At 38.6% G+C, this 24,304-nt stretch overlaps 1 protein-coding gene across 10 annotated transcripts in view; it reads right to left on the bottom strand.

The window, feature by feature from the left end:
* Window positions 1-24,304, bottom strand: part of LOC104147644 (guanine nucleotide-binding protein G(t) subunit alpha-3) — a 69,188-nt gene that overhangs the window by 16,530 nt on the left and 28,354 nt on the right. For 5 of the 10 annotated variants that reach the window (XM_068923933.1, XM_009680412.2, XM_009680413.2 and 2 more), the window contains 2 exons: window positions 6,844-6,886; window positions 1,514-1,655 (listed from right to left, as the gene is read on the bottom strand). In XM_068923933.1, the coding sequence (XP_068780034.1) occupies window positions 1,514-1,655; window positions 6,844-6,848 (147 nt within the window). In that variant the 5' untranslated portion in view covers window positions 6,849-6,886. Of the gene's footprint in view, window positions 1-1,513; window positions 1,656-6,843; window positions 6,887-16,529; window positions 16,711-18,584; window positions 18,839-24,304 lie in introns of those variants that run through there. The other 5 variants (XM_009680407.2, XM_009680408.2, XM_009680410.2 and 2 more) reach the window with 4 other exon arrangements.

Below are 24,304 nucleotides of genomic sequence, written 5' to 3'. Positions count from 1 at the left end.
CAAGATTTCCCTTCCAACCTGAATTTTTCTCTGATTTTATGATTTCTATGACTAAAGAAATAAGTTTGATAAGTTGGTATACCATAAGTCTGTATTGGCTAATGATAACCCTAGGGAAAAAAGATGAGTGAACATGTATAAACTTCTCAAAAAGTTTGGTAGGGCTGAGAAAGTAGGCTGAAGTATCTGGACATAGGCAGAACATGTCTCAAGCACAGAGGTTAAACGCAGAATTGGACCTGATAGTGAATGTTGGAAACTCTGAGCTAGGACCTGTGGCTAGGTTCTGCTAGCTTCTGCTGTCTTAGGCTGTGTACAATCTAGCAAATGGGTCCCTAGGCAGTACACTTTTAGGTCCAGTTGTAATGAAATGTAAACTGCTGGAACCGAAAGCGCATTTCAGATAAGTACATGCAATTCACTTTAAGGTAAACCTCTAGGGAACTGGCAGAATTTGCCAAAACTAGAATCAGTTGATATTGTGGCAGGCCTTTGAGAAATTTTCAGGAAGATCTGTATTACAAGCAGTAGCCTGATCATCACACTGAAGAGAAAGAGATGTGTTTTCCTGTTACTTCTGTCCTTGCAATTCCAGCTGATCACCCTGAGAGTTCTGCGTGACAGCCAGAAGGTAGCAGGTCGTCTTACTAGGAAGGAGCAGGCACTGACAGTTGACTTGTCAAAAGAAGCCAAAAGTTTTCTTCTCTGATATGGAACGTTCATACCTAATACAACTATATGATAGCTGGCCTTTGTGCAGGGAGACAAAAGATAGAATTAAAGAGCTTCCCTAAACTTCTAGTATCCCTGATCAAACTTCTAATTAAAACTATTCCCTGAACACTGCATGGATCATCATATTTGAAACCTCTTAGTAAAATCTGCAAAGTGTTAAAATGCATGCTGCTTTAAAGAGGCTGGAGAGAAAGGAAAGTGTGGCTTTTCCGCTGTGCACTAGCGCATAGAGTTGCTAATGACATAAGGAAGGACAATCTGTACTTCTGTGCAGTGCCAGTGACAGTGCTGCTTCGATACAGTGGGGGAGATCTCTGCCCCAGGAGCAATGTAAAACTTAACTGTTCCAAACATGTCTAAATGACCCTTCCTTACATGGCTCAGCCCCAAGATTTATTCATAAAATGGAAATACTCATTACATTTCCCAATAGCAATGAATAAATGGCCAAGAATCTATGAAAAGGCTTTTTTCTTTCTTATGTCTTTGCAGGTTGAACATTTTGTTTGTAACAGAAATGGCAATTTATGCATTCAATACATTAAATTAATGCAGAAATGCAAGTTTATACAAAGGTTATACCTCAGGCGTCAGTCTTACGAAAATAAAAATAAAGAAGGATATCTTGTCACAGGTATAACTCAAATAATACATCGTTTTCATTATAATCAAGCAAACACTTAACTCTCTTACTCTGTTCTACTAGTCCCTAAATATTATATTACAAAAAAAAAAAAAAAAAAAAAGCCTATTTCAAGAGAAGGGACGTCATACTCACAATTCTAGCTGGGTTTTCGTAATTGATCCCTAACATAGTCATTGCTTTCACAATAGACAAGATAGATTGCAATGCATTACTGTAAATCACAGATCTGAACTCCATGCGTTCCTGGTATGTGAAACCATCTTTATGGATGATCCTGTTGTGAAAACAGAAAAAAAAGGGTTTATGGTATGCATTAAAGGAGAAAGTCAAGAAAAATTGGATCAGATGCTTTTGAGGTGTGTGTAAAAAAACACAGATTGAATCTGTCTGGCCCTTGGAAAAGCATTCATCAAAGGTAAGAGTAGATCTACCTGTTCTGCTGGCACAGTTAATGAACAACAATTTCTGTAACCTTATGTGGTTAGATTTATGCGGCTAGGTTTTGACTCCCCAGTCTGAGAGACAGGTACCGTTTTACCTGTGGGTCAATAGAAGATAACCTATGGTATGTAGAGAGAACAAGTCCCAGACCCATTCCTGTGAGTGGGATGGCAGTGCAAGATGTCTAGTTGCACTTAGACCCCTACTCTTTTTGTTACTGGGAATCTATTATTTTTGTCCTGGGTTCTCACTTCATTTATTTAGTCACTCTCATTTTTCACCTGAATCTTATCTAGACTAGAAAAATTACTGAGTGATATTTCTACACTGTGGGGTACTTCCTCAAGAAATAATTGTTTTGTTTTTCTTATTTCTTTGTAAGTCGGTTTCACTATGTAATAAAAAATTCCAGTTACTGAAAGGTGTCCCTTTCATTATCTGTAAGGTTTGGGGATGTATGTATTACTCCAGAGGGCTTGTCCCATATTCTAAATCACGAATAAAGAAACTAAATAATTAAATTCAATTAATCTAATTCTGAGAGAGAGATTATAATTTCATCTGACTGGGGAATGGCGTATGGTTAAAATGCTCTAAGATCAGTATGCAGAGATTACCATGACTTAGAGAGATGGCTTTTTTTGTTAGTTGTGAAAAGGAAGAAAACTTAATCTGTTTTGGCGTAGTTTACTTTCAATGAGCAGAGTACAAACTGCTTGGGCTAGGAAGTACCTCCCAGAACCAGGGCTCTATTGTTGCTCACCTCAGCAGTTCAACGCTGAAGGCCACTTAACTCAGTAAACAATTCCTGGTTTGCGTTTTTTTTTCCCCCTCTTGCCAGAGATATAGTCTGAACACAGTTATATAAGCAGAAAGGGAAAATGTGAAAGGATCTGACTGTTTAGCCCAGAACCAGTACAGATGTCTGTCATGGGGCAACTTTCTCTGCAGGAGGAGAAGTCTGCCCTGTCACAAAATAGTTCACACGCACCTCCTAAAAATCCCCAAGAAAATCACAGCAGAATGTGCATGAACCTTAACACCTCTATGATCCACAAATGTTACAAAAGTCAAAAGATACATTCCTGTATTTGTAGGAATAGCATCTGTAGTGCTGCAGGGGGGGAAAAAAAAAAGTTCCCTAAGTGTTTTGACAACCACTTTTAGAACAGGCAGATGTGTAAATTCCATTTTGAAACTCAGTTTTTTGAATGCTGTCTTCAGCATGAATTCAAATAAATCTGCGAGACACAGATAAATCCTTTTGAACTCGAGAGAAAGATTCAGAGGAGCTGTCTATGTTTTGCAAGGTGATATACTGCTGGACTTTTTTTTTTTTTTTTGCCATCACCTGAAACATCCACGTATCCCTGTGTCAACACAGTGCTCTGAATGAGCTGAAAAGACTTATTGAGCGGAGAGGCTTATTCTCTCGGGAGAACTAATGTAGCTAAATAATAGTGCACTGGCTACTTTTAGATTATCAGTTGTGGTTAGTCTGTGGGCTGGCTGTGTGTCAAGTACCAGCTAGCACAGAGCTTCCCACTGATGTAGGTGATCCCCTTTAATGGGTCAGATTGCCTTTCATCAGTTTCAGCTGTCATCAAGAAATGCTGAACCTTGTACAGGTACTGAAGTGTATACACCGGTACTGAAGTGTATTCTCCTCACTGTTACCCTTACTGCCTGTAAAAGCAAATGTTTTTCTATAAATAGTGGAAAGAAACGCACAGAAACTCAGCACCCCAGAACAAGCAAACCTGAGCTTGGCTTAAATACTTTGTGTGTCTCACACCGATGCAAGTAACAGGATCTATGTGGAAGATGTGGCGTTCTGGCTGCGGTTGCAAAAATCTGGGATGAGAGTGAAGGCAAAGCCTCAACACTTACAAACCCTAAATGATTATTTTATAAGGTTTTTTTAATACTTTTTCTTTAAAGAACAAAAGGAGTAAGAAAATAAAAATCCTGAAATAAAACTAGATTCTGTAGTTACAGGGAGAAAACTTGTTTTTGCTTGAGACTATTTATTATTATTATTATTTATGTCCTCTAGCAGAATGTATGTTAACCAGTCTATTGAATCAGTAGCGAGTTTTGCTGATCTCTTTAGAGATACAATATTCTTAAGAAAAGATTTTGAAACAGTGATGCTGTCTTAATATGTCCAGATACCATCCTAATAAGTCTTGTTAGTAACTGAGAATTTAGTTAATTGATCGTCCCTGCAAAAATAAAAAAAAAAAAAAAACACGCTAAAAAATAAATGCAGGTTGGTAAGGGAATGAGATGTTAGGTTACCAGTCATAATATCTAAATTTTGTTTATATTGGAGGGAAAATTTAGTCTTCTTTTTTTTTTTTTTTTTTTTTCGTGCAAGGGGAATTTTTCAGCAGATAGGTGGATGTGATTCAGTCTCAACAGGCATGATGAGTTAACAAATATTTCATTGTTTCATGCTTTTCATTTGTTGTGCTATTATAATTCTGAGTTCTATATTTTATGGCATAGCACAGAAATACTCAACTTGACTTTAAACAAGTTAGCTCACATGTTGGAAATGATCCACCCAGAACCAGAGAGCTCTGTAGAAGCTTATTTTTTCCTTTTCAGTTTTCCTTCACAACCAGCCTAGCTTTTCTAAAGCCTTACAGCATACCTGTATTTCATGCATTGTAAGATATTGTGTAAAGCTTAGTGGAAGGATTTAACTTTGATTAAAATGTTGAGTCTGGAAAGAATGAAGTTTATGAATTAGAAAATTATATTAAGAGTAGTAAAATAACACTGATTAGTTGATTCTGGTGCAAAATTGTATTTTCAACAAAATCACCTCTTTGTAAACAGTTTGGAGCCTTCTCTGGAAAATGTTATACTTTGCTTAAAAAAAAAACTAGAATAGTGTTCTTTACTGAAAGGTTTCCCTTTTCAGAAAAAAAGGCCTTGAGCCTGACTGAAAGTCGACATTTTATATGAAAAGCCATAATTTCTATCAAAAATTTTCTCGGAAAATAATTCATATTTACAGTTCGATTGACAGGTCATATATGCACAGGGCTTTAATGGTAACTCTCAGCTTTGCAGTTTTCTTCTCCCTCCATGCTATTAAGGGTTATCAGCCTTCTTAAAATTCCCAATTTAGAGGAGTTTCTTTAATCTATTCCTACATGGTGAGGGGTTCAGTACAATTTGAATGAGACTAAATATATATTTCATTTGTTTGCTGAATAGGGAAGTTTCCCTGATGTGAGGTCACAACAGAAATAAAATCATCCACCATTTTTAACTAGAAAAAAGGTTAGCAAAGTATTTGATGGACTCTGCTGTGCCATTACTGAATCTGGCTTATTAGAAAATGAGTTGCTTAAATAGTAGGAAATTGCTCTTATGACACAGTATTTTTTACTTCACTCTTTAAAATTTGTTGGTGAAGATATGAAATAACCAGGAGAGTTTAAAATAGGAATAATGTGAGCTATTTAGTAAACCACCATACTTAATGTTTGTATGAGAATAGATTGGTGCCTACAAAGTGGGGTTGTGCTTAAACAATTACAATGACTGTGACTATGCAGTTTTGTGCTTTATTCGTGCATTTGTCCAGGTCTGGGAAACAGTCCTGGACACTGTCTGTGAAAATAAGGCTAGATAAAACAGTGATATTTTAGCTGCTTACACAGTAAAGGAGGATTTTGTGTTGCCTGTCTAAGTCTGATCTCTGGAACTCAGGTGGTTTATCTGTTTAAACCAGATACACAATCAATATTTTGTCTACCCTTAAAAGAATAACGTGATTTAGATTTTAGCCTGTTTTATTATCCATGAAAAATAGTGTGATGTTGAATTGTAAATACATGGATGGGGAGAGTGAAAGAATTTGGCATCTCTTTGAAGCCAAGGGAAATACAGGTCCTGATTTCAATCTGTGTGCACCTAGTCCATGCTGAGCAAGCATCTACCACAAGTATTCTTGCACTTAATTTATAGTACAGTCTTAAAATCTTCCTAACCATATGCTCACTCAGAATTTGAACAGGGATTCCTGCATTTGAGATGGTCCAGCCTGCTTTTATCCAGCTTGATTGTTGTATGAATGCTTTGCGGGGTGATTCTTTCCTTTGTAAGTAAGTTAGTTCTCATGACTGCCCCTACACCAGTTAGATGGCAGGTAGCAGGTGCTCATTGTATAGGCCTGCAGCTAAATACATTGTCGTCTGGGCGGTGCGAAGCTTAAGAATAATCTTACTGGCCATAGAAAGGAGGTAAAATAGTACTGTGGAGACCAAGAACGATCTACAGAGCCCAGTTTGGAAAAAAAATGGCTTGGCACTATTGTTATAGAATGCGAATATTCAATATTTTCTCTTGAAATACAGTGAAATCAAATGAAACAAGTAGGGACCACATTAACATTGAACAAAAGGAAATAATTCACATTATGTGTAATTAAATGATGGAATTGCTTGCCATGTAATACTGTGGTTGTTGTTAGTTTACATAGGTTCAAGAAGAGATTCAGCAGAAATGCGGGAACAAATTGTCTGAAGACTATTAAGCACAATGATACTGTCTTTGATTCAGGATGGTGACTGAGTCGCAGATCGCCAGGTAGTGGCAGGGTAACATGGGCAAAATGTTACTGTGTGCTTGCTTGTCTATTCTCATAATCTTCCAGAAACATCCTCTATTAGCTATTGCCGGAGACTGAATGCTAGGCTAGGTGGATCCGAAACGGCTGGTTGTCTTTTACACTTATGTTCTCACTACAGTACTGTAACTTCTACTGAAACCACGAAAATTGGAACGGGACCAGTGCATGATTTGATTAGACAGATTTAATTACCAGACCAGCTGTGTGTCTTCAGTCACTTGGTATTTTTCTTCATATAGCTGAATGAGAACTTGATTTTAGTGATGTTTCGTTGCATTTTATTCATAAATATAAATATCGTATATTAGCTACATAACTTATACTACAAATATTGAAATCCAACAACTCGTATGAATATTCATATACTTACTTCATTTGCTTTACAATAGTGCTCTTTCCTGACTCTCCAGCACCTGCAGAAGGGGAATGTTGAGGAAATGTGATACATGAATAACTAGCAAGTATCAAAAATAACTCCATGGAATACATAAGTGTGCATTTATGAAGAAACATACAGGTGTTTTAGATCCCATTTTTGCCAACTGTAATCTTCCCTTGTTTTGATTCAAAGACTTAAAATGAGTGAAATTGTGGTACAAATATTTATTCTGAAAGGAAAGGAACATTTGAAAAGTGTATTTAGTTAATTAAAAGAAAAAATATATGCTCTTCTTAATTATTTAAAAAGTAAAATATGTGTCACATTTTGATTTCATCCCTGTCATCTAGGCAGTTTGGTCTGAAAGACATGGAAGAGTTTAATTCAGTGAAACAAAATACACCTTCTCATAGTGTGTGTTGATGGGAATTGCTTCATTCATTATATGATTTGTAGCTGCCCAAATCAAGTGTGTCATACATGTTTTGTAAGCCAAAATAGCCAGTTCCGTTCTCTTTAGTTAGTCTCTTTGAACAACTGGAAAATGGAGTACAGAGATTTGTATGTGCTCTGGCTCATGCTGCAGAGGCAGCACATGAGCAAATGACACTGGTGCTTTGCCACTTCTTCTACCTCATGCTCATCTGCTCTGAAGCAGTGTGGACAGAGATGGGAAACCCATAGTCTTGCAATAGATTCAGCTTGGGAACGGTTCTGCAGTAAATCTCTGTCCTTGTCAGAGTATACAGGCATTTACTTGAACAGTCAGTTGCAGAACTAGGGCTTCGATTTGGTCAGATATGGAATTAGATATGATGAGTCTGGCCTTGCTGCCTGTTGCAAAGTGAATGATATGCACAATATAAGCCTTCTCCTTTGGAAATCAGTGTGAGTGGCTATCATCTATCAGTGAAGGTGATGAGAAATGGGGCTTGGCAAGACTTGCCAAACCTGACCCAGGTTTTCAAAGCACCTCAAAGAAGATTCAGTTTTGGATATGAATCCATGAGACAGGATTCTTCATTATTCTACTCTTTGCAGGTTATCATTTACCTCCGTGGACAAAGTGTCGGATACTTTTGACAAAAGGTAAAATCTGGGACACGATATTCTATCTGGAGGCTTCTCAATGAATGGAATGAACTCATTGCCCACTTTCTAAACAGATTTTGTAAAGCTAATAACATTTAAATGACAGAGATTAATTCACACAGATGAATCACAACAAACAGCAAACCATATGCAAATCATTTCCAAAGCCTATGATATGAATAGCAGAAAGTGCCAGAGAAAAGCACCAAGCCTATGCAAAATGGGCTGATGCTGCCATCTGCCTCAGTTTGGAAAAAATGACCACTTTGTCAACAGTGGTTTTGCATTTGCAACTTGCAAGTTTGCTATATCATTCATTATCCTCCCAGTACTCTTCTGAAGAGCTTGGTAAAGCCCATCAGCAAGGCAGCATTTGCTACATTTTTTTCTAGAAAAAGAGAGAGCTGTTCCAAGACTTCAGACATTCATCTCATGGAAAGATGCCAGAAAGCATAATATCAAAGTGAACCTCTCTTTTAGATCTGAAAGACAAAGTTAAAATAGAACAGGAGGAAAACTTGTATGAATAGGAGGAAAACTTGTATATTATGGATGTGTTTTTCTATGTCTGTTCATCTGTACTTTGTGATCTAAAAGTACCTTAGTCAATATAGCAAACCAAACACAGACTTAGCTTTGCTCCAGAGTGCTGTGTCAGCTGTAGCAGTATTTGCACTCCAGGAAACCGGTCAGAAACAATTTACTTTGCATCTGCTTCCTTTCTTCCTCCCCTATCATGTGCAGTCTCCTCTGGCCAGAACATTAGGCTGAGACATCAGGGCAGACAACACCACATTTCTACCTCTCTCTGCATCCTTCCACCACAAACTACAGAGGACTGCGTGCCATTATAGCCCGTAAATGACTGCACAGGGAGCTGGAGGCTTTTAGTCACTCATGTTTCCCTTCAAGAGGCAGGAAAAAAGGGCAACCATAAGAGAGCACAGATTTTCCAAATAAAATACAAGGGTTAGCACTGCATCCAGGCCTTAGGCCAAAATCAGTCCTGTTCCAAAGCTTAGAAAGTTTAATTAACTTTTGAAAATCTCTCCGTCTCTCTCAATGCAGATGTATAGCTCAGCCTGACAGGAACCAGTGCTAACATGCCATAGCTTGTATTTTGAATTTCATATACTTAAGATCTTCCAGCTTTTTCAAATGTTATTTTTGATTTCTATCTTTCTATTTGGATGCCAAGATTACTTAAGAAGGATACCTCAGAAATAAAGGGGCAGAAACATCAGTGTATGCCTGAAATTCTGGCCCTGATCCCAGGAGCTGAAAGATATCACCACTGCCACTAATGTCAGCTAGAGATGGCCAGCATATCTCAGCATTGATGGCACTCCCAATGCCACTTCCCGTCAAAAATTTGTAGTGAATTAATCAAATTTTGGTCTTTGATAAACTGAAAAACTGAAAAAAGGAAAGGCTTAACAGACTACCTAAATCAATGTTCTGAGTAGATGACAAAACTAAGATTTAAACTTGAGGGTTCCTAGCTCTCAGATTCATAATCAGTTCATTAGATATGAATACACGTGGAAATACCAATCCACATCTCGTGCAGGAGCTCTTCCACTTTGTCTGCCCAATAACCTACACCGCTGGGCTGCAGAGAGAATCTGATCTATATAGTTCCGTGATTATGGCATTCACCAGAGATACCTGAATACCACAAATATAGGGATGCTGTTTATTCTCTGAGAATAAAATAAACATTTTTCACTAGCATAAATATTCATTAAAATCATATCTGGATATAAAAGCAAGAATGAGTTATAGTGCCTGGGATTTTTGTGGAATGAAGAGTTAAGAGGTCGAATTGCCTAGACAGTCAAATCCCCAAACCAGTTCTGAACCATCTCTGAACCAAACCTGTGACTCTCTCCACGTTCAATCTCATGGTTTTAGTTCTGCCTTTGTGTTTAAATGAAAATAAGTGGCTAAAAATAACTGATTTCTTAAAGATATGCTAGATCAGCCTGTGACTCTCAACAATGTGTCTTGGAGGTTCTCATTGTGGTTTTTTTTAGACTGATTTGCACAATGACTTTTGAGAATGGTGGGGTTTTTTGTTAAGTATTTGTCCCTAAGTCACATATCTTTAAATGCTAAAAAGAAGCTTGAATGGATTTACTTTGCTTACCAGCTGATACATTTTTGAATTTCAATAATTGTTCATACTTTGTTGTACTATTTTTCAGTTGTTAATAATTATTAATTAGCATGATCCTTTAAAATTACTGGAAGATCAAATTCATTCCTTATGAAACTAATTGGACAGAAATTAGTGGAAAAACTTCACTTCAGTCTTTACATCAATTCTGGTCTGTTGTGCTTAGCCATGTGTATATAAACACATTACACTTAACAACTGAATGTTTTTAGGTAGTTAGAAAACAGTCTGAATATGTTTTAAATAACGTTATCTATTTCACAGCTTGTAGCGTAGCTAACAGCAATGATGTTCCAGAGTTTCCTGGTAAATGATAAACTCTATGTAAGTCCTAATTAGGAAGATATAGCTATTACCGTAATCATCTGTTTGCACTGTTAGAGGTGTGGGGGTATTGCGGGAAGAGAAGTGGGAAGATTCACAGTGGAAATACCTAACGTGTGGATATGCCCTAGAGTCAATGGAGAGAAACAGGCAACCTCAGAGAGTGAGTGGTTCATCCACCTACAATCTGAATCATCATCTGAACATGCCCTTTTTTCTCCACTGGCTACCACTGTGAGATGGTTAAAATTATGTGGTATGAAACGACCACCAGCTTTTATAGTAATTTTTACAAGTGAACTCTGTTCTACGACAACTCATGTATATGACACTAATAGACTTATTTATGGACCTACATATGTCTTTACGAATTTAGCTTGTAAAAATCAGCACTTACATTCACATAGCTGGTGAAAATTGCCAAAGTTACTATGTTACCCTCTCAAATGCACATAATGCTAAGTGTGGTTCATTTCACCTAACTTCAGTTGACTGAAATTAGTTGTCTAGACGAAGGTTGTTATATTGGCTTTTCTAGAGTCACAAAGGGATGCAGATAGCTAAAAGACTTATCAAGACAGGCCTTTTGAGGGTGCCTGGTTGCCACCATCAGCTATGTAGAAAGCTTTGATGACTACTACGGTTTCACACCTGACACTGAGAGGCCTAAATTTAGGTGAGATTAATTCCATTTTTACAGTACAATCTTTAGATGAGCTAACAGGATACTAAACATTTTGTGTGCTAATGGAGTTGTAACTCAAGATAATTTTCTTGTAAAAGCAAGTCAAGGATGATCCAAAGTAATTTTGCTAAATCTGCATAGGTAACCAAAATGCAACGTGTAACTGACTTCTCTGCCCAGCAGTAGCAAGGCACCAGAAGTGTAGTTCCTGTGCATGCCCTGAAGTGTTTAACGCTAGGCTCAACAAGTACACTCATGTAGTAGTCACAGAAAAAGCATTTCCTGAGTAAATTGTCCTAAACATACCTAGGAAATACAGCTCTTTTGTTTAACAAAGCAGCATGGGGAAAACAGTGGTAGTGGCACTGACCACCTCTTTCTCCAAGTTGACGTGAGCTGGAAAATAGATGAACAGGCAGTGTGTTCACACTCCCAGTTTGGCTCTCTTCCCATTTTTCTCCATAGCTTTGCCTTGCCCACACCCTAGTTAGCTCCCACATTTCTTCCTGGCTATCACTAAACAATTTCCATCAGGAAGAAAATAGCCGACATAGTGTTTGCTGCCACATCTTCTCCAGAGAGATACTGCAAATTAACATGACTTTTGCTGTGGGACAGGCATCCTGTGCATAACAACAGGCAGTGTGCCTCGGCGCATATCTGTGTGCTCTTATACCACGTTCCTGCTGCCTTCAGCGCTGTGTTGTAAAAACAGCAACCTAGCAAGCTGTAACCTGGCTCTGTCGTTGTTTTGGATATTTTGAACTTAAAAAAAAAAAAAACCCACCCCAAATCCCAAGACCATTACGTTTCAGGGCACTTGGAGGTTGCAGAGAAGGCTCGAGAAAAAGTGCTGTGCAGTGAAGATACAGGCAATTAGCTGCCTCTGGGTCTGGCCAGCCTATAGTGCAGGCCACAAAAACATACAGATAGAGCAGAAATAGGGATCAGACTGGAGAAGACCTTGAAGGTTAGTGAAAATCTCTTGAATTTAAAGGAGAACAAACCACCAAGCCTCAGTTACAACTTGACTCTGCTATTTTTCTAAGCAGAAAATTATTTGAACAGTTGTGGAAAGACAGTGCAAACCCCTTTCAAGACTAGCATCTGTTGAGCTGCTGAAGAAAGGGGCTTTGTTTAGCAAGCTGCCTTTCTGTCTCAGAGAAAGAGCTATTAGCTCTTTGTAATTTTTATTTATGTGGAAATAAAGGTTTGGTTTAGGAAAGTTTCTAGAAGTAAAGGTAGTAAACAAAAAAAACAACTGTTGTCTGAATATTTTGTTTGAAATCTGTCACAAAAATCTACTGACACTGACTAACACAGCAACAGACAGGAAAAGAATATCTTCAAGTTAAAAGTCAGAAAAGGTTTCCCACATCTGCCTGAGCCTTGCTTACACCGTTCAGACCTCTAGAAACTGTGAATTGGACTGGAAATTAGAAGAGAGCGATCTTGCTCGTCGTGTTTCCAAGCTGAACAAACTTTCTTCATGGGAGAAAGAAACTACAGAAAAGACATAAGTGCTTTATTAACTCCTCTGCCCTCCTAATGGCATATCATCCTTAAACATCCCCCACCAGCTGATATGATTATTGGGTGAATTGTGGACTCTAAGTCCATTCTTTGCTTCCAGTGTAGATTTTAATAACAGGAACTTAAGCCCGACTTCAGTACAGTGCTAAGTGAGCAGGGTTTGATTCATCTTACTGGTTTTAAATGCCTACACAGTAAACACGTATATTCAGACTAGTCATGAAAGCCCCTTATAGTCAATGGAGAAAAATACTTGCTTCTGAGACACAATTTTTGTTAGCCTGAAGTAGTTGTTTAAACAAAGTTGAGTGAGCTTTGCTCTAAAAGTGAGCATTTCTCGGTAAAGCGAGCTGGGAGCGACCAGCTCAGATGAAGGCGTACGATGCCGTCCACCCCCAGGGTGGAAAGAATCTCACCACTTTGAAGTTGGAGGCAATGAGGCCGTGGAATAATACTTCGAAAAGAAGTAAGTTCAAAGTCTTAATGATTATCTAAACTGAAGCTAAGATCTTATTACTGCGAAATGACGCCGGCACTGTTCTTGGAGTGCTGTTATTATCAGCTGTTTTTACAATGTTTCACATGCGAATTGTACTTCACACACAAACAGATTGCAGGCTGGTTTCCTACAACACATACATGCAATGTGACACAGTGAGATATGGCTCCGCACTATGCTTTTCGATACAAATGAAATAAAACTTTCACCTTGGAGTTTACTCCAGACTCATAAAGCCAATCAGATTTTTTGAAAGTACAGATATGCAGAGGATAGATTTGCAGACAAGGCAGGGAACTGGGCAGTCTTTGCAGCGTAAGTGCACCTAGCACGGAAGACTTAAAACTTCTGGCGCCTGGACAATTTGTGAAGAACATCAGAAAACTACATTTTCCTGTTGCCTCCTCTCCCTGCTCTTGTTCTATAAATAGCAAACTATCAGCTCATCAGGAATAATATATTTGCCCAGATCATGGAACTTTAACCTAATCAAATATGGTATCTTTAGTTTCTGTGCATAATTTTATTTTTGTAAAGTAACCTATCAGAGGACACAGAGAGACCAGACTAGTTATTAAATTAGCTTCTCAGGAAATTGATAAAATAGATTTTTTTTTTTTACATTTTGATCATAAGAACATTGTGATCAAACTGAAAAACTTATAATATGCATATACAGCTTTTTTCTGAGTACTTTCTACCAGTCTACCTACTACAAAAGAAACAATGGTGGCATCTGGTCCGTAAGATAGAAACAACATATGGTCTGAATGAATAAAAATCTGTTCATCTGTCCTTTCCTGTGAATCTCAGAATAATCACAATTAGAATATATCATAATAAATTGACTGCCTTTTCATTCCTAGGAGGTAAATTAAACTTTCTTCAAAAGCTTATGCATAACATGGCTATGTGCATGTTTCTTAGTGCTTAAACTGATTTTCATTCAGTGCTTAAACTGTAGTATTTTTGGGTTTTTTTTTCTTTTCTTCCACAATCGGAGTAGTCTGGTTGACTTGCATGGAGCTGCCCTTGATTTACACACTGTAAAAGCTGAATTATTTCTAAGATCACCTGATAGGTATGGAAAGATAACAGGCTCAGATCAGAATAATCTAAAATTTAGAAAATTTCCAACCTTGAACCTAGACATGAATGCAGCAGATTTAATCCTCTCCTATCTGGCCATTTCATTGGTTGATTGTGGAAAGGGATATATGAGGCCCCTTACGAACATTGGCTCAGCAGCTGTGATTCCAGATGTTCAAATAGATGCACCCACTGCCAGGAGTAGAGTAACTTTGTACTAGGCTCAAAACAGACTTATGTTTTATTCCTCCTTTTTTTTCCAAGACTAAACAAATGCAAGCTCTGAATTCTATAATCTTTTTTTTTCCTCTCTAATATGCTTTTTACGAGACGTTTGGTTCCTTGTGATCTATGTCAAAACAGTTAGCCAGGAGGAAAAAACTTCTAAAATATTGACAAACTTGAATTTTTATCATGTATAATATGAATAAAAATTATATTGTAGACATATGTAATATAAAGAAACCTTTAAAGTATTTCAATTTCTGCTGTTTGCCTTGTCTCATAAAAGAGTGCTCATATATTTGATGAAATGGAAATATGTCAGTTTTGAAATGAATGGAAAAGAGTTCTATTTCATATGGTTTGCGGTTAATCTCAAAGCATATTACTGAAGGTATCTTGAGACCAAAATATTAATAGATTCTACAAAAGATTGATTGTATATATTGGGAAACATATTCAAAGTTCTCAATACTAAATACACATTTTCTGGGAGGGGTTCTTTAGTTTGTATGCTGGTGCAAGACAACCTCCAGACAACCACCAAGACATGAAGGTTTGAGGAACAAAATTTATTCTTGAACTGCTTGTCATATAAATTCCTCATACAGAATTTGTTGCATCTATTTAATAGATCAGTATTGGGTGATGTCAGAGACAGGCTATTGGAATAGATGGACCCTAGTTCTAGATCAGTATGCTGATTCCTTTTCCTAAGAACATATAAAAAAACATAGAATAATATACTCTTCCTGTATTTGACCAACTTAAGCCTGCCTGAGTAAGGGCAATAGTTTGTATCAATTCGGCACAGAAGATTTTCATGTTCTCCGCAAGACTGAACAACTTTGCAAACTGCAATCGGGATAGTCATGGTAGATGATAAAGTATACGAAATTGTTACTTTCCTGTTGTTATTTAAGAAGCTACAAGATCACATTTATCCCTTCTTTCTTTTTTACTAATCATAGTTAGATTCTCAGTAGGTATAAACAGATTACATAAAATACAAGACAACAGAATTAAGCTGATTTACTTTAGCTAAGGAATTTAGCTCAGTCTCAGCAAATGTCAGTTTAAAAGCATTTGTAAAGCGTTGTGGTTACCGTGAAGAAAAAATAAAACATTTCAGTCAAAGGCAGTTTTCCTATTCATTTGGTGAAACAAATATAAATTCTAACAGCAGACATCAGACTGTTAGAAGAAAGGTATAGAAAGTAGCAGTATTATTATGCTCTTGGATAGTCCTCATAGTCTGCGCAGTATCATGGAAAGGAAGAAAATAAAAAATTTTTGGTTTGCTGTTGCACAAGCTGGCTATTAGTAAGTAGTTCATAATATGCATTAGAAATAGTAGTCTGTGAGAATATTCATCTTCATTCATTTCATTTCATCACCTTCCATTCCCCTATCCAAAATATCATTTTTATACACTGAGAAGAGCCCTACTAAGCCACTTCCTGCTTCTGCAAAAAGGGAAGTGAAAGAGTTGGAAAATAAATATGTTCAATAGGTGGTACGTACGTATTTTCTATTTAATCAGTTCTTCACTTAATCCTCCTGCAAATGAATGCATATAGCCCCATTAACAAAAAAGAGGAATTAAAAATGAGGAAGAAAATAGAAGAAAAAAAGAGAAGAAAAAAGGAGAAGAAAAAGAGGAAAAAAGAGAAAAAGAAGAAAAAAGAAAAGAAAGAAGAAGAAAGAAGCAGAAAAGAAAGAAGAAAGAAGAACATATATAAGAAAACAGAAGAATATTTATTCTGACAGTATTTTTCATTTGTCAAGGTCAAGGATCTGTAGTATTTAAAACTGAATACACTTAATTACATCACCATTTTCAACCTGTACCTTGTGTCTTAACTGGTTGTCTGCAACTTCATGATTTAAAAAAGAATGTCTGCAACTAGAAAATGTTTTGTATATTTGTTACAGGACTATCTTTTCCAAATGAAATAGTAAAAGATGAGAAGTTCCCTTTACTGAAATGTAACTTCAGTACCAAATAACCCTTCAGTGGAAAAAATGTTATCAACAATTTCTATTCTTTTTACCCAGTAATAGTAGTTTGACTGTCCTGGCTTCCCTTTCCGCATCTTCCTGGAGTTTCTTCTCCAGTTCTCTGGATCTCCTGGCCGACTCTTTGCTCTCAGAACTGGCTCCGCTGCCCATCTTGAGGTGTTAAATAAAATCCCTTCTTTGTCTCAACTGGGTTACTTCTAGTTAGGCTAGCTGCTTAAATTCAGAAGAAGGAAAACATGCATGTTGAGAAAATCTAAAAATCCCATTTGACCTCTGCATTCAGTCTTCAGACCAAATTTACATCTGTCACATGACCTGGAGATGCTACAGTCTGGGATTTACATAGGGAGATAAGATTGCACTGTTACGGTGTCATAGAAGTAGAATCGTCCATTCTAGAACAACATCAAGGTCCAGATAGTCCTATGTTGTTGTTCAGGCAGGTTCCAGTCTCATATGGTTCAGGGAAATATGCAGAATGTCTTGAAACAATAAACTTGGGAATGACTGAGCTCAATAATAAAGTTTTCAGCTTGTGAATCACTGTGTTCACCTTGAAGCAAGAAAATGGTTTATATGCCTTCAAAGTATTTGCATCTATATATTTTTTCTTTCTCAGTGGTCATAACTCTAAATATATAAATTCTCTATTCAAAAATGACCAAATTTGGATTTATATAACTAAGACATCGGTTTTTATTTTAAATAATTTACACTCAGAATGTCTGCATGTTCTGCATTTTCATGATATTATGCAAAGTGCATTTATTTTCTTATAATGGTTATAGGTGCTTCACTGCAAATTGTAACATCTATGGGATATCTTTGTGTGGCTATTCCTTGACCATAATGTTTTTCCATTTTTCTATAATTTTAATAGCAGCAGTCAGCTTTGGCTGAGAGCTCCATACTCCTTTTTGTGTAAAAAGTGATACAGGTTGGAGTCTCCCCACTGACATAATTATTTTCTCTTAGTGTAGTCATAATGCAATGGTAATACAGAAGTACTTTTTTGGTGGACATATTATTTGGCATGCATTGTCAGAGAGTATTGAGAAATTATGCTCGGTCATAATCCACATCTGGTTATAGCGGGTAAGAGAAGAATTATTATCAGGACTGAAGGGTCCAAAACCCTTTCTTTTTGGTTCCTTCTCTTCAGATTAGGAATTTCAATAACATAAATCTTATTGGTGTACAATATTATAATTAATTAATATTGACTAGCAACAGTTAACAATGCTTAGACTTTACAATACGTAAGCTTTATAAGGTTTAGCCTAGGAATAATAAATAGTTAAGGGAAACAGAAGGGAAGGGAAACAGGTCAGTTTAAGTGACCTCAGATGTATTTCTAGGCCAGAAGAGAAATGAGGAAGAGGGCCAGAGACAAAGTGGTTAACTCATTCCATCCTTTAAAAAAGAATTTTTCTTACAGCCAAAGTAGCTGGATCCCAGCTATAATAGAAAGGCAACCAGCACTGGGTAAGTGGAAAATGGGAGAGAGAAGAATAAAGATCAGCTGCGTTACTATGAGCTATGTTCCATTTGATCAGGAGTGTGGTCTTCTGAGGAAAGAAGAGGCTGTTTCCTGTGCTAGTCCCGTTCAGTAGTGTGTATCTTCTCATACTTAAAAAGGACCACATACTGCAATACAGATCAGCAACTGTACTTCTTCAGTGTACACTTTTCAATTAATGGAGGGAGAAACCATGTTTTCAGGCTCCTTGCTTTGCTTTGCCAGGGATTAATAACAGGCACTTGTTAACAGCTGAATTTTTACATATATATTTACATAGCAAGAAAATGCTCTATTTTGTTAAGCCTATATTCCTGTTTGGTTTAGTCTTTAAAACAGCAGGTAATAAGATCTTTATGCAGCTATACAAACAACTTGTTCTGTTTGTTTAAAAGATGAAAATAAGCAGCATCAAAAGTGTGGTATCAGTGCCAATCATCTGTTTATCAGTACTGCATGTATGTACAATGCACCTATGTGGATCAGTAATTCAGAATTGAGAAGTAATTCCATCTGAGCATTTCTGGACACTGACAGAATTTACAGATTAACTGATACAGCCACAAACCATGGAGAAGAGTGTTGTTGCCAGATACAGGGCCTGATTCACCACTGAGTTACTCCAGGCATGCACAAGTCCATAGACCGCGATGGGATGCACCTACAAGGCTGAGGGAGCTGGCTGATGCCACTGCAAGGCCACTCTTCATTATCTTTGAAATGTCATGGTGATCAGGAGACCTCCCTGTGGACTGGAAGAAAGTAAATGTCACTCCTGTCTCCAAGAGGGAAAGAAGGAGGATCTGGGAAACTACAGGCTGGTCAGCTTCACCGCAATCCACGGTGATGTGATGGATGGAACAACTAATCCTGGATACCACTTCCAGATATGTGAAGGATAAGAAGGTGATTGGGAATAGCTAGCATGGATTTACAAAGGGGAAACCATGCTTAACCAACCTGATAGCCTTCTGTGATGAAACCACTGGCTTGGGGGATAAATGGAAGATCACTGGCTTGAAGGAGAGCAGTGAATGTTGTTTATCTTGGCTGTAGTAAAGTTTTGGACATTGTCTCCCATAACATCCTCATAGACAGCTGATGAAGTACAGGCTAGATAAGTGGTCAGTGAACTGGACTGAAAACTGGCTGAACTGGTAGGCCCAGAGGGTTCTGATCAGCAGCATGAAGTCCAGCTGGAGACCAGTGATGCCCCACAGGGGTCAACAGTGGTGCCAATACTGTTTAACAACTTCATTAATGACCTGGATGATGTGACCAAACACAGCCTCAGCAAGTTAGCTGATGATACAAAACTAGGAAGAGTGGCTGATTCACCAGATGGTCTCACTGCCATTCAAAGGGAACTCAATAGCCTGGAGAAATGGGCGGAGAGGAACCTCATCAAGCTCAACAAAGGGAAGCGCAAAGTCCTGTGCCGTGGCGTGGAATAACTCCAGGCACCGGTGTAGGCTAGGGTCTAACCAGCTGCAGAGCAGCTTTGCAGAGAAGGACCTAGGGGTCCTGATGGACAACAAGTTGACCACGAAACAACAATGTGCCCTCATGGCAAAGGAGCTCAATAGTATCCTGGGTTGCATTAGGAAGAGCTTTGCCAGCAGGTGTAGGGAGGTGATCCTTCCCCTCTACTCAGCCTTGGTGAGGCCACATTTGGGGTAACTGTGTCCACTTCTTGGCTCCCAAGTGCAAGAAAGACATGGACTTACTGGAGCAAAGGGCCCCAAGGATGATTAAGGGACTGCAGCGCCTCTCATATGAGGAGAGGCTGAGAGAACTGAGACTGCTTAGCCTGGAGAAGAGAAAGCTCGGGGGGATCATGTTTATGGGTATCTGATGGGAAGGTGTAAAGAGGACGGGGCCAGACTCTTCTTAGTGGTATCCAGAGACAGGACGAGGGGCAAAAAGCACAACTGAAACATAGGAAATTCTGCTTAAACACAAGAAAGCACTTCTTCACTTTGAGGGTGTTTGAGCACTGGAACAGGTTGCCCAGAGAAGCATTGGAGTCTTCTTCCCTGGAGATATTCAAAACCAAACTTGACACGGTCTTGGGCACCCTGCTGTAGCTGAACCTGCTCAAGCAGGGAGCTGGAGCAGATTCACACCAGAAGGCTGTGCAGCCATTCAGAAGGACCTGGCCAGGCTGGAGAGCTGGGCGGAAAGGAACCTCATGAAGTTCAACCAAGGCAAGTGCAAGGTCCTGCACCTTGGGAGAAATAATCCCATGCAGCAGTACAGACTGGGGATTGACCTGCTGGAAAGCAGCTCTGCCGAGAAGGAGCTGGGGAGTCCTGGTGGACAACAAGTTAAACATGAGGCAGCAGTGTGCCCTTGTGGCCAAGAAGGCCCATGGGATCCTGGGGTGCATTAGGCAGAGTGTTGCCAGCAGGTGGAGGGAGGTGATCCTGCCCCTCTCCTCAGCCCTGGGGAGGCCTCACCTGGAGGACTGTGTCCAGTGCTGGGCTCCCCAGTACAAGAGGGACATGACACTCCTGGAGAGAGTCCAGCGGAGGGCTACCAAGATGATTAGAGGGCTGGAGCATCTCTCCTATGAGGAAAGACTGCGAGAGCTGGGCCTGTTCAGCCTGGAGAAGAGAAGGTTGAGAGGCAATCTCATAGACGTGTATAAGTATGTGAAGGGGGTGTGTCAAGAGGATGAGGCCAGCCTCTTCTCCGTGGTGCCCAGCGACAGGACAAGAGGCAATGGGCAGAAACTGAACCACAGGAAGTTCCACCTGAACCTGAGAAAAAACTTCTTTCCTGTGAGGGTGACAGAGCGTTGGACCAGGTTGCCCAGAGAGGTAGTGGAGTCTCCTTCGCTGGAGATATTCAAAAGCCGTCTGGACGCGATCCTGGGAAATATGCTCTAGGTGACCCTGCTTGAGCAGGGAGGTTGGACTAGATGATCTCCAGAGGTCCCTTCCAACCTAAACGATTCTGTGATTCTGTGATTATCTCCAGAGGTCCCTTCCAACCCCAGCTATTCAGTGATTCATTCTGTGATTCTTTAACTATAAATAAATAATTTTGATTTTAATTTCTGCCGTGTCAGACTAAAGCAATGGTAAAGTATCTCTTATTCAGTTATACTGGAAGAAAATGAGTGTAAATAAATCAAGATTAAAACTTTGCATCATTTTTCATTCACTTTCCCTAGGTGGAAAGCAATGGAAGATCAAGTATTTCCATAGCATGAATTTACTACTAGCCTCTATTGCTACTATAACAACACACGGGAGTTGGCCTCATAAAATTAGGTGTCTGGTATGAACAGGCTGTGATTAAAATGTGGATAGAAATAAGCAACTAATAATAAGCAACTAATTAATAAACCTACAATATCTTTAACATCTTCCCCTTTTGATTTGCTTACTCCTACCATCTAAATCCTAATTAAATAGTTTATTGGAAAACATAACAATCTTTTCCCATTTTCATGGAAAGCCAAAGCAGGTTTGGGAGGATGAACAGGATTCTGTTCGGCTTCGGACATCATCATCAGCATCATTAACTATATTCTGATCGAGAAACTTTCTTACTACTGATGGTCAAGCCAGAAACAACACGCATTGAATTAGAGCGCTCAGTGAAAGCTAACATGTTTTGTGATGTCCTTTTTTTCCCCCATCTCCTTTAGATATTTAAATAAAAATACTGTCACTGAGAGGAAGTAGGTCTGGAAATGTTCCTTTGAAATAAAATCATACTTTGAAAAGAAAATCAGCTTTATGTTACTGGAGTCGTTTCTGGTGATGCACTCTAGGTGGTGCTAATATATAGAGGGTACACTAAAGGCATTTTGTAGCTAGCACGAGAAATTGTAAGAGAATTTCTGGAGGCTTTTTCAAAAGATCATTCCAAAAGTCATAGTGCAGAATTCTTGATTCCAATTCCAAATTTTGATTTTGGACAGGTTAAAGCTGTACTGGTCTTGGATTTTGATTTGGCAAATAATATAGGTAGTTCTCTTTGTAGAATCTTTCAGTGAATTTTGATTATTTTTTTCTGTTTCTTTTGAAAACATTATACTCTGCTCTGCTGAAAAAGAAGGATAGCTTAGGAAACACATACCTACTAACTTTTTCTCTCTTACTGTCTTTCTAGGTCTTTGCATTACAGTCTGTTTGTGTTTTCCACATTTCCCTGATAATGAATGTTTTCCCTTTTCCCTCGTAACATTTGGACGAATACCACTGATGAGGGAGGAGGAAGTTTTAGTAAGAATGGAATTTTCTAAATATAGGAACGTTCAATACATTTCTTTCAATACACTCCTAAATGAAGGAAGCCTCAAAAACCTTCAGTACAATATTTGTTATAATCAAAGGAAGCCCTTCAGCTCTTTCTGTTGGTTGCTGAATTGCTTCCGATGCACAAAGTGAGGGAGCAGGGAAGACAGCTGCAAAGTTGTCTATTGGCCATTGGCAACATTTTAGTGAAAAAAGGATTCCCCTTACACCCAGAACATCGACAAGTCTATTTAGACTTTCACAGCTACTCATGTACAAAGATCATCCTCCTGAATGACAGAAATTCTAGAGACATCAAGAAACAGGTGCAGAGACTCCTATATGCTCCCAGTTGGCACTGATACTAGCTGAGATCCATAGCAAGCTGTATTAACATGGCACAAAAGCAGAACACTTGAATCCTGTTAAGAGTCAATGTTTATTATCTCTGGCACTTGGCCACAGGCATGTGGCTATATTGTTTGTGGATTTAAGGTACTTTCTCCACATATGGCTGAATTTCACTATATGAAGTTTACAGTTTGGATCATCATCTACATTGCCCAGTGCAGACATACCTATACTATTTGGCCATGGTAAGTAATGCACCACACATTCCAGGACAGCAATCCTTCTGTGAGCTTTAGATCTCTCAGACTCACAACAACAAGAATGTTAGATATGCCTGAAAGAAGGCAGTATAGTTAACTGCAGAACTGGTAATCTAGCAGAGCAATAACTAACAACAGGTGGAGAATCTCTGAGTAGTAGATTTATCATGGAGGGCTCCTAAAGCTATCTTCCCTTGAGACTCTCATCTTTTTCCAAGATACTGTGACTCAGTAATAAAATTGGAACTGTTGAAGCTTGAGTATGACATGGTGCCAGCCAGCATCAAAATGTCCAGACAAGTATCTAGCTCCTCTTGAGAATCATCTCCATACATCTCAAGCCAAGTGGAATGTTGTGTCAGTCTCAGGACCAGCTGTACTATGGCACGGAGATGTCTGACACAAACCGTGAAAATGACACATTCATCTAGCTGGTCATACTATCCAGATTCATACTACTAGAAATGTTTATAGAAATGACAGTAGGAGACTGAATTATTTCTGTTATTCATCACTGTCTCAATGACAGAACAAGATCTTTCAGAGTCTTTGGCAGCAGGTTCTCGAATTTTTCTCTTTAGCACTGCTGCTATCAGTTCTACCAATGCATGTATGTGAAGCATTTGATCTTGTTGATTCAAGGGTGCTCAGAGCTCAGACTTCCTCAGTTTTTCACTGGGGAATCCAAACACGCTCCCTTGAGCACACTACCTTTAGAAATTTGTCTATCAATGTCAGCAGGGCAGTGTTGACTACAAAATCTGATGGAGATGAGCATTTAGATCTTACCATGCTACTACCCTCTGTTGAGCTATCTTATATGTGTAAAATAAAGTGACTTAATCAGAAAATCCTCTCTGATTGTCTGTCCTTTCAGCAGAGGAATATATTGAAATTTGTGGTTGCTGATCAAGCTCTCCTGTTCTGCTCTGGATGACTGGTGGTTCCATTTATGGATGTGCCCATTATAAAGTGGCATCCTTTGTGTTCATTGACAGAGGTTGAAATGTTATGGAATGAAGGTTTATTCAGATACCTATGCTGGAGGAGTTGAAGCAGAACACCCTGGTCAGGGTATGCCTGAGAGATGTATCAGCTTATCACTCACCATCTAGGAGAGCTGGTTCTTTTCCTACTCCACCTTATCCCAGTCACACAAATAAGTAGTCTTCTAATGAAATTATTTTATATTAAAAAATAGGGTTTCCATAAGAAAGAGGCACTCCAGAGTAGCAGGTCACCTGAGGCCTTGAGAACTCCAGACCAATTTCATAATTTACAGTTGAGGTAAAACTAGTTGCCATTTCTCTAAGAAAATAATACAAAAAAATAGGTTAGAAAGGACCTCTGAACATCTCCAGTCCAACCCTCAGCTCAAAGCAGAGCTAATTGCAAAGTCAGATCAAGCTTCTCAGGGCTTTACCCTG

This window comes from Struthio camelus, chromosome 1 (assembly GCF_040807025.1).
Source record: "Struthio camelus isolate bStrCam1 chromosome 1, bStrCam1.hap1, whole genome shotgun sequence".
In the NCBI taxonomy this organism is placed as follows: domain Eukaryota; kingdom Metazoa; phylum Chordata; class Aves; order Struthioniformes; family Struthionidae; genus Struthio; species Struthio camelus.
The sequence above is the reverse complement of the archived record's forward strand: the minus strand, read 5'-3'. Positions and strand labels throughout refer to the sequence as shown.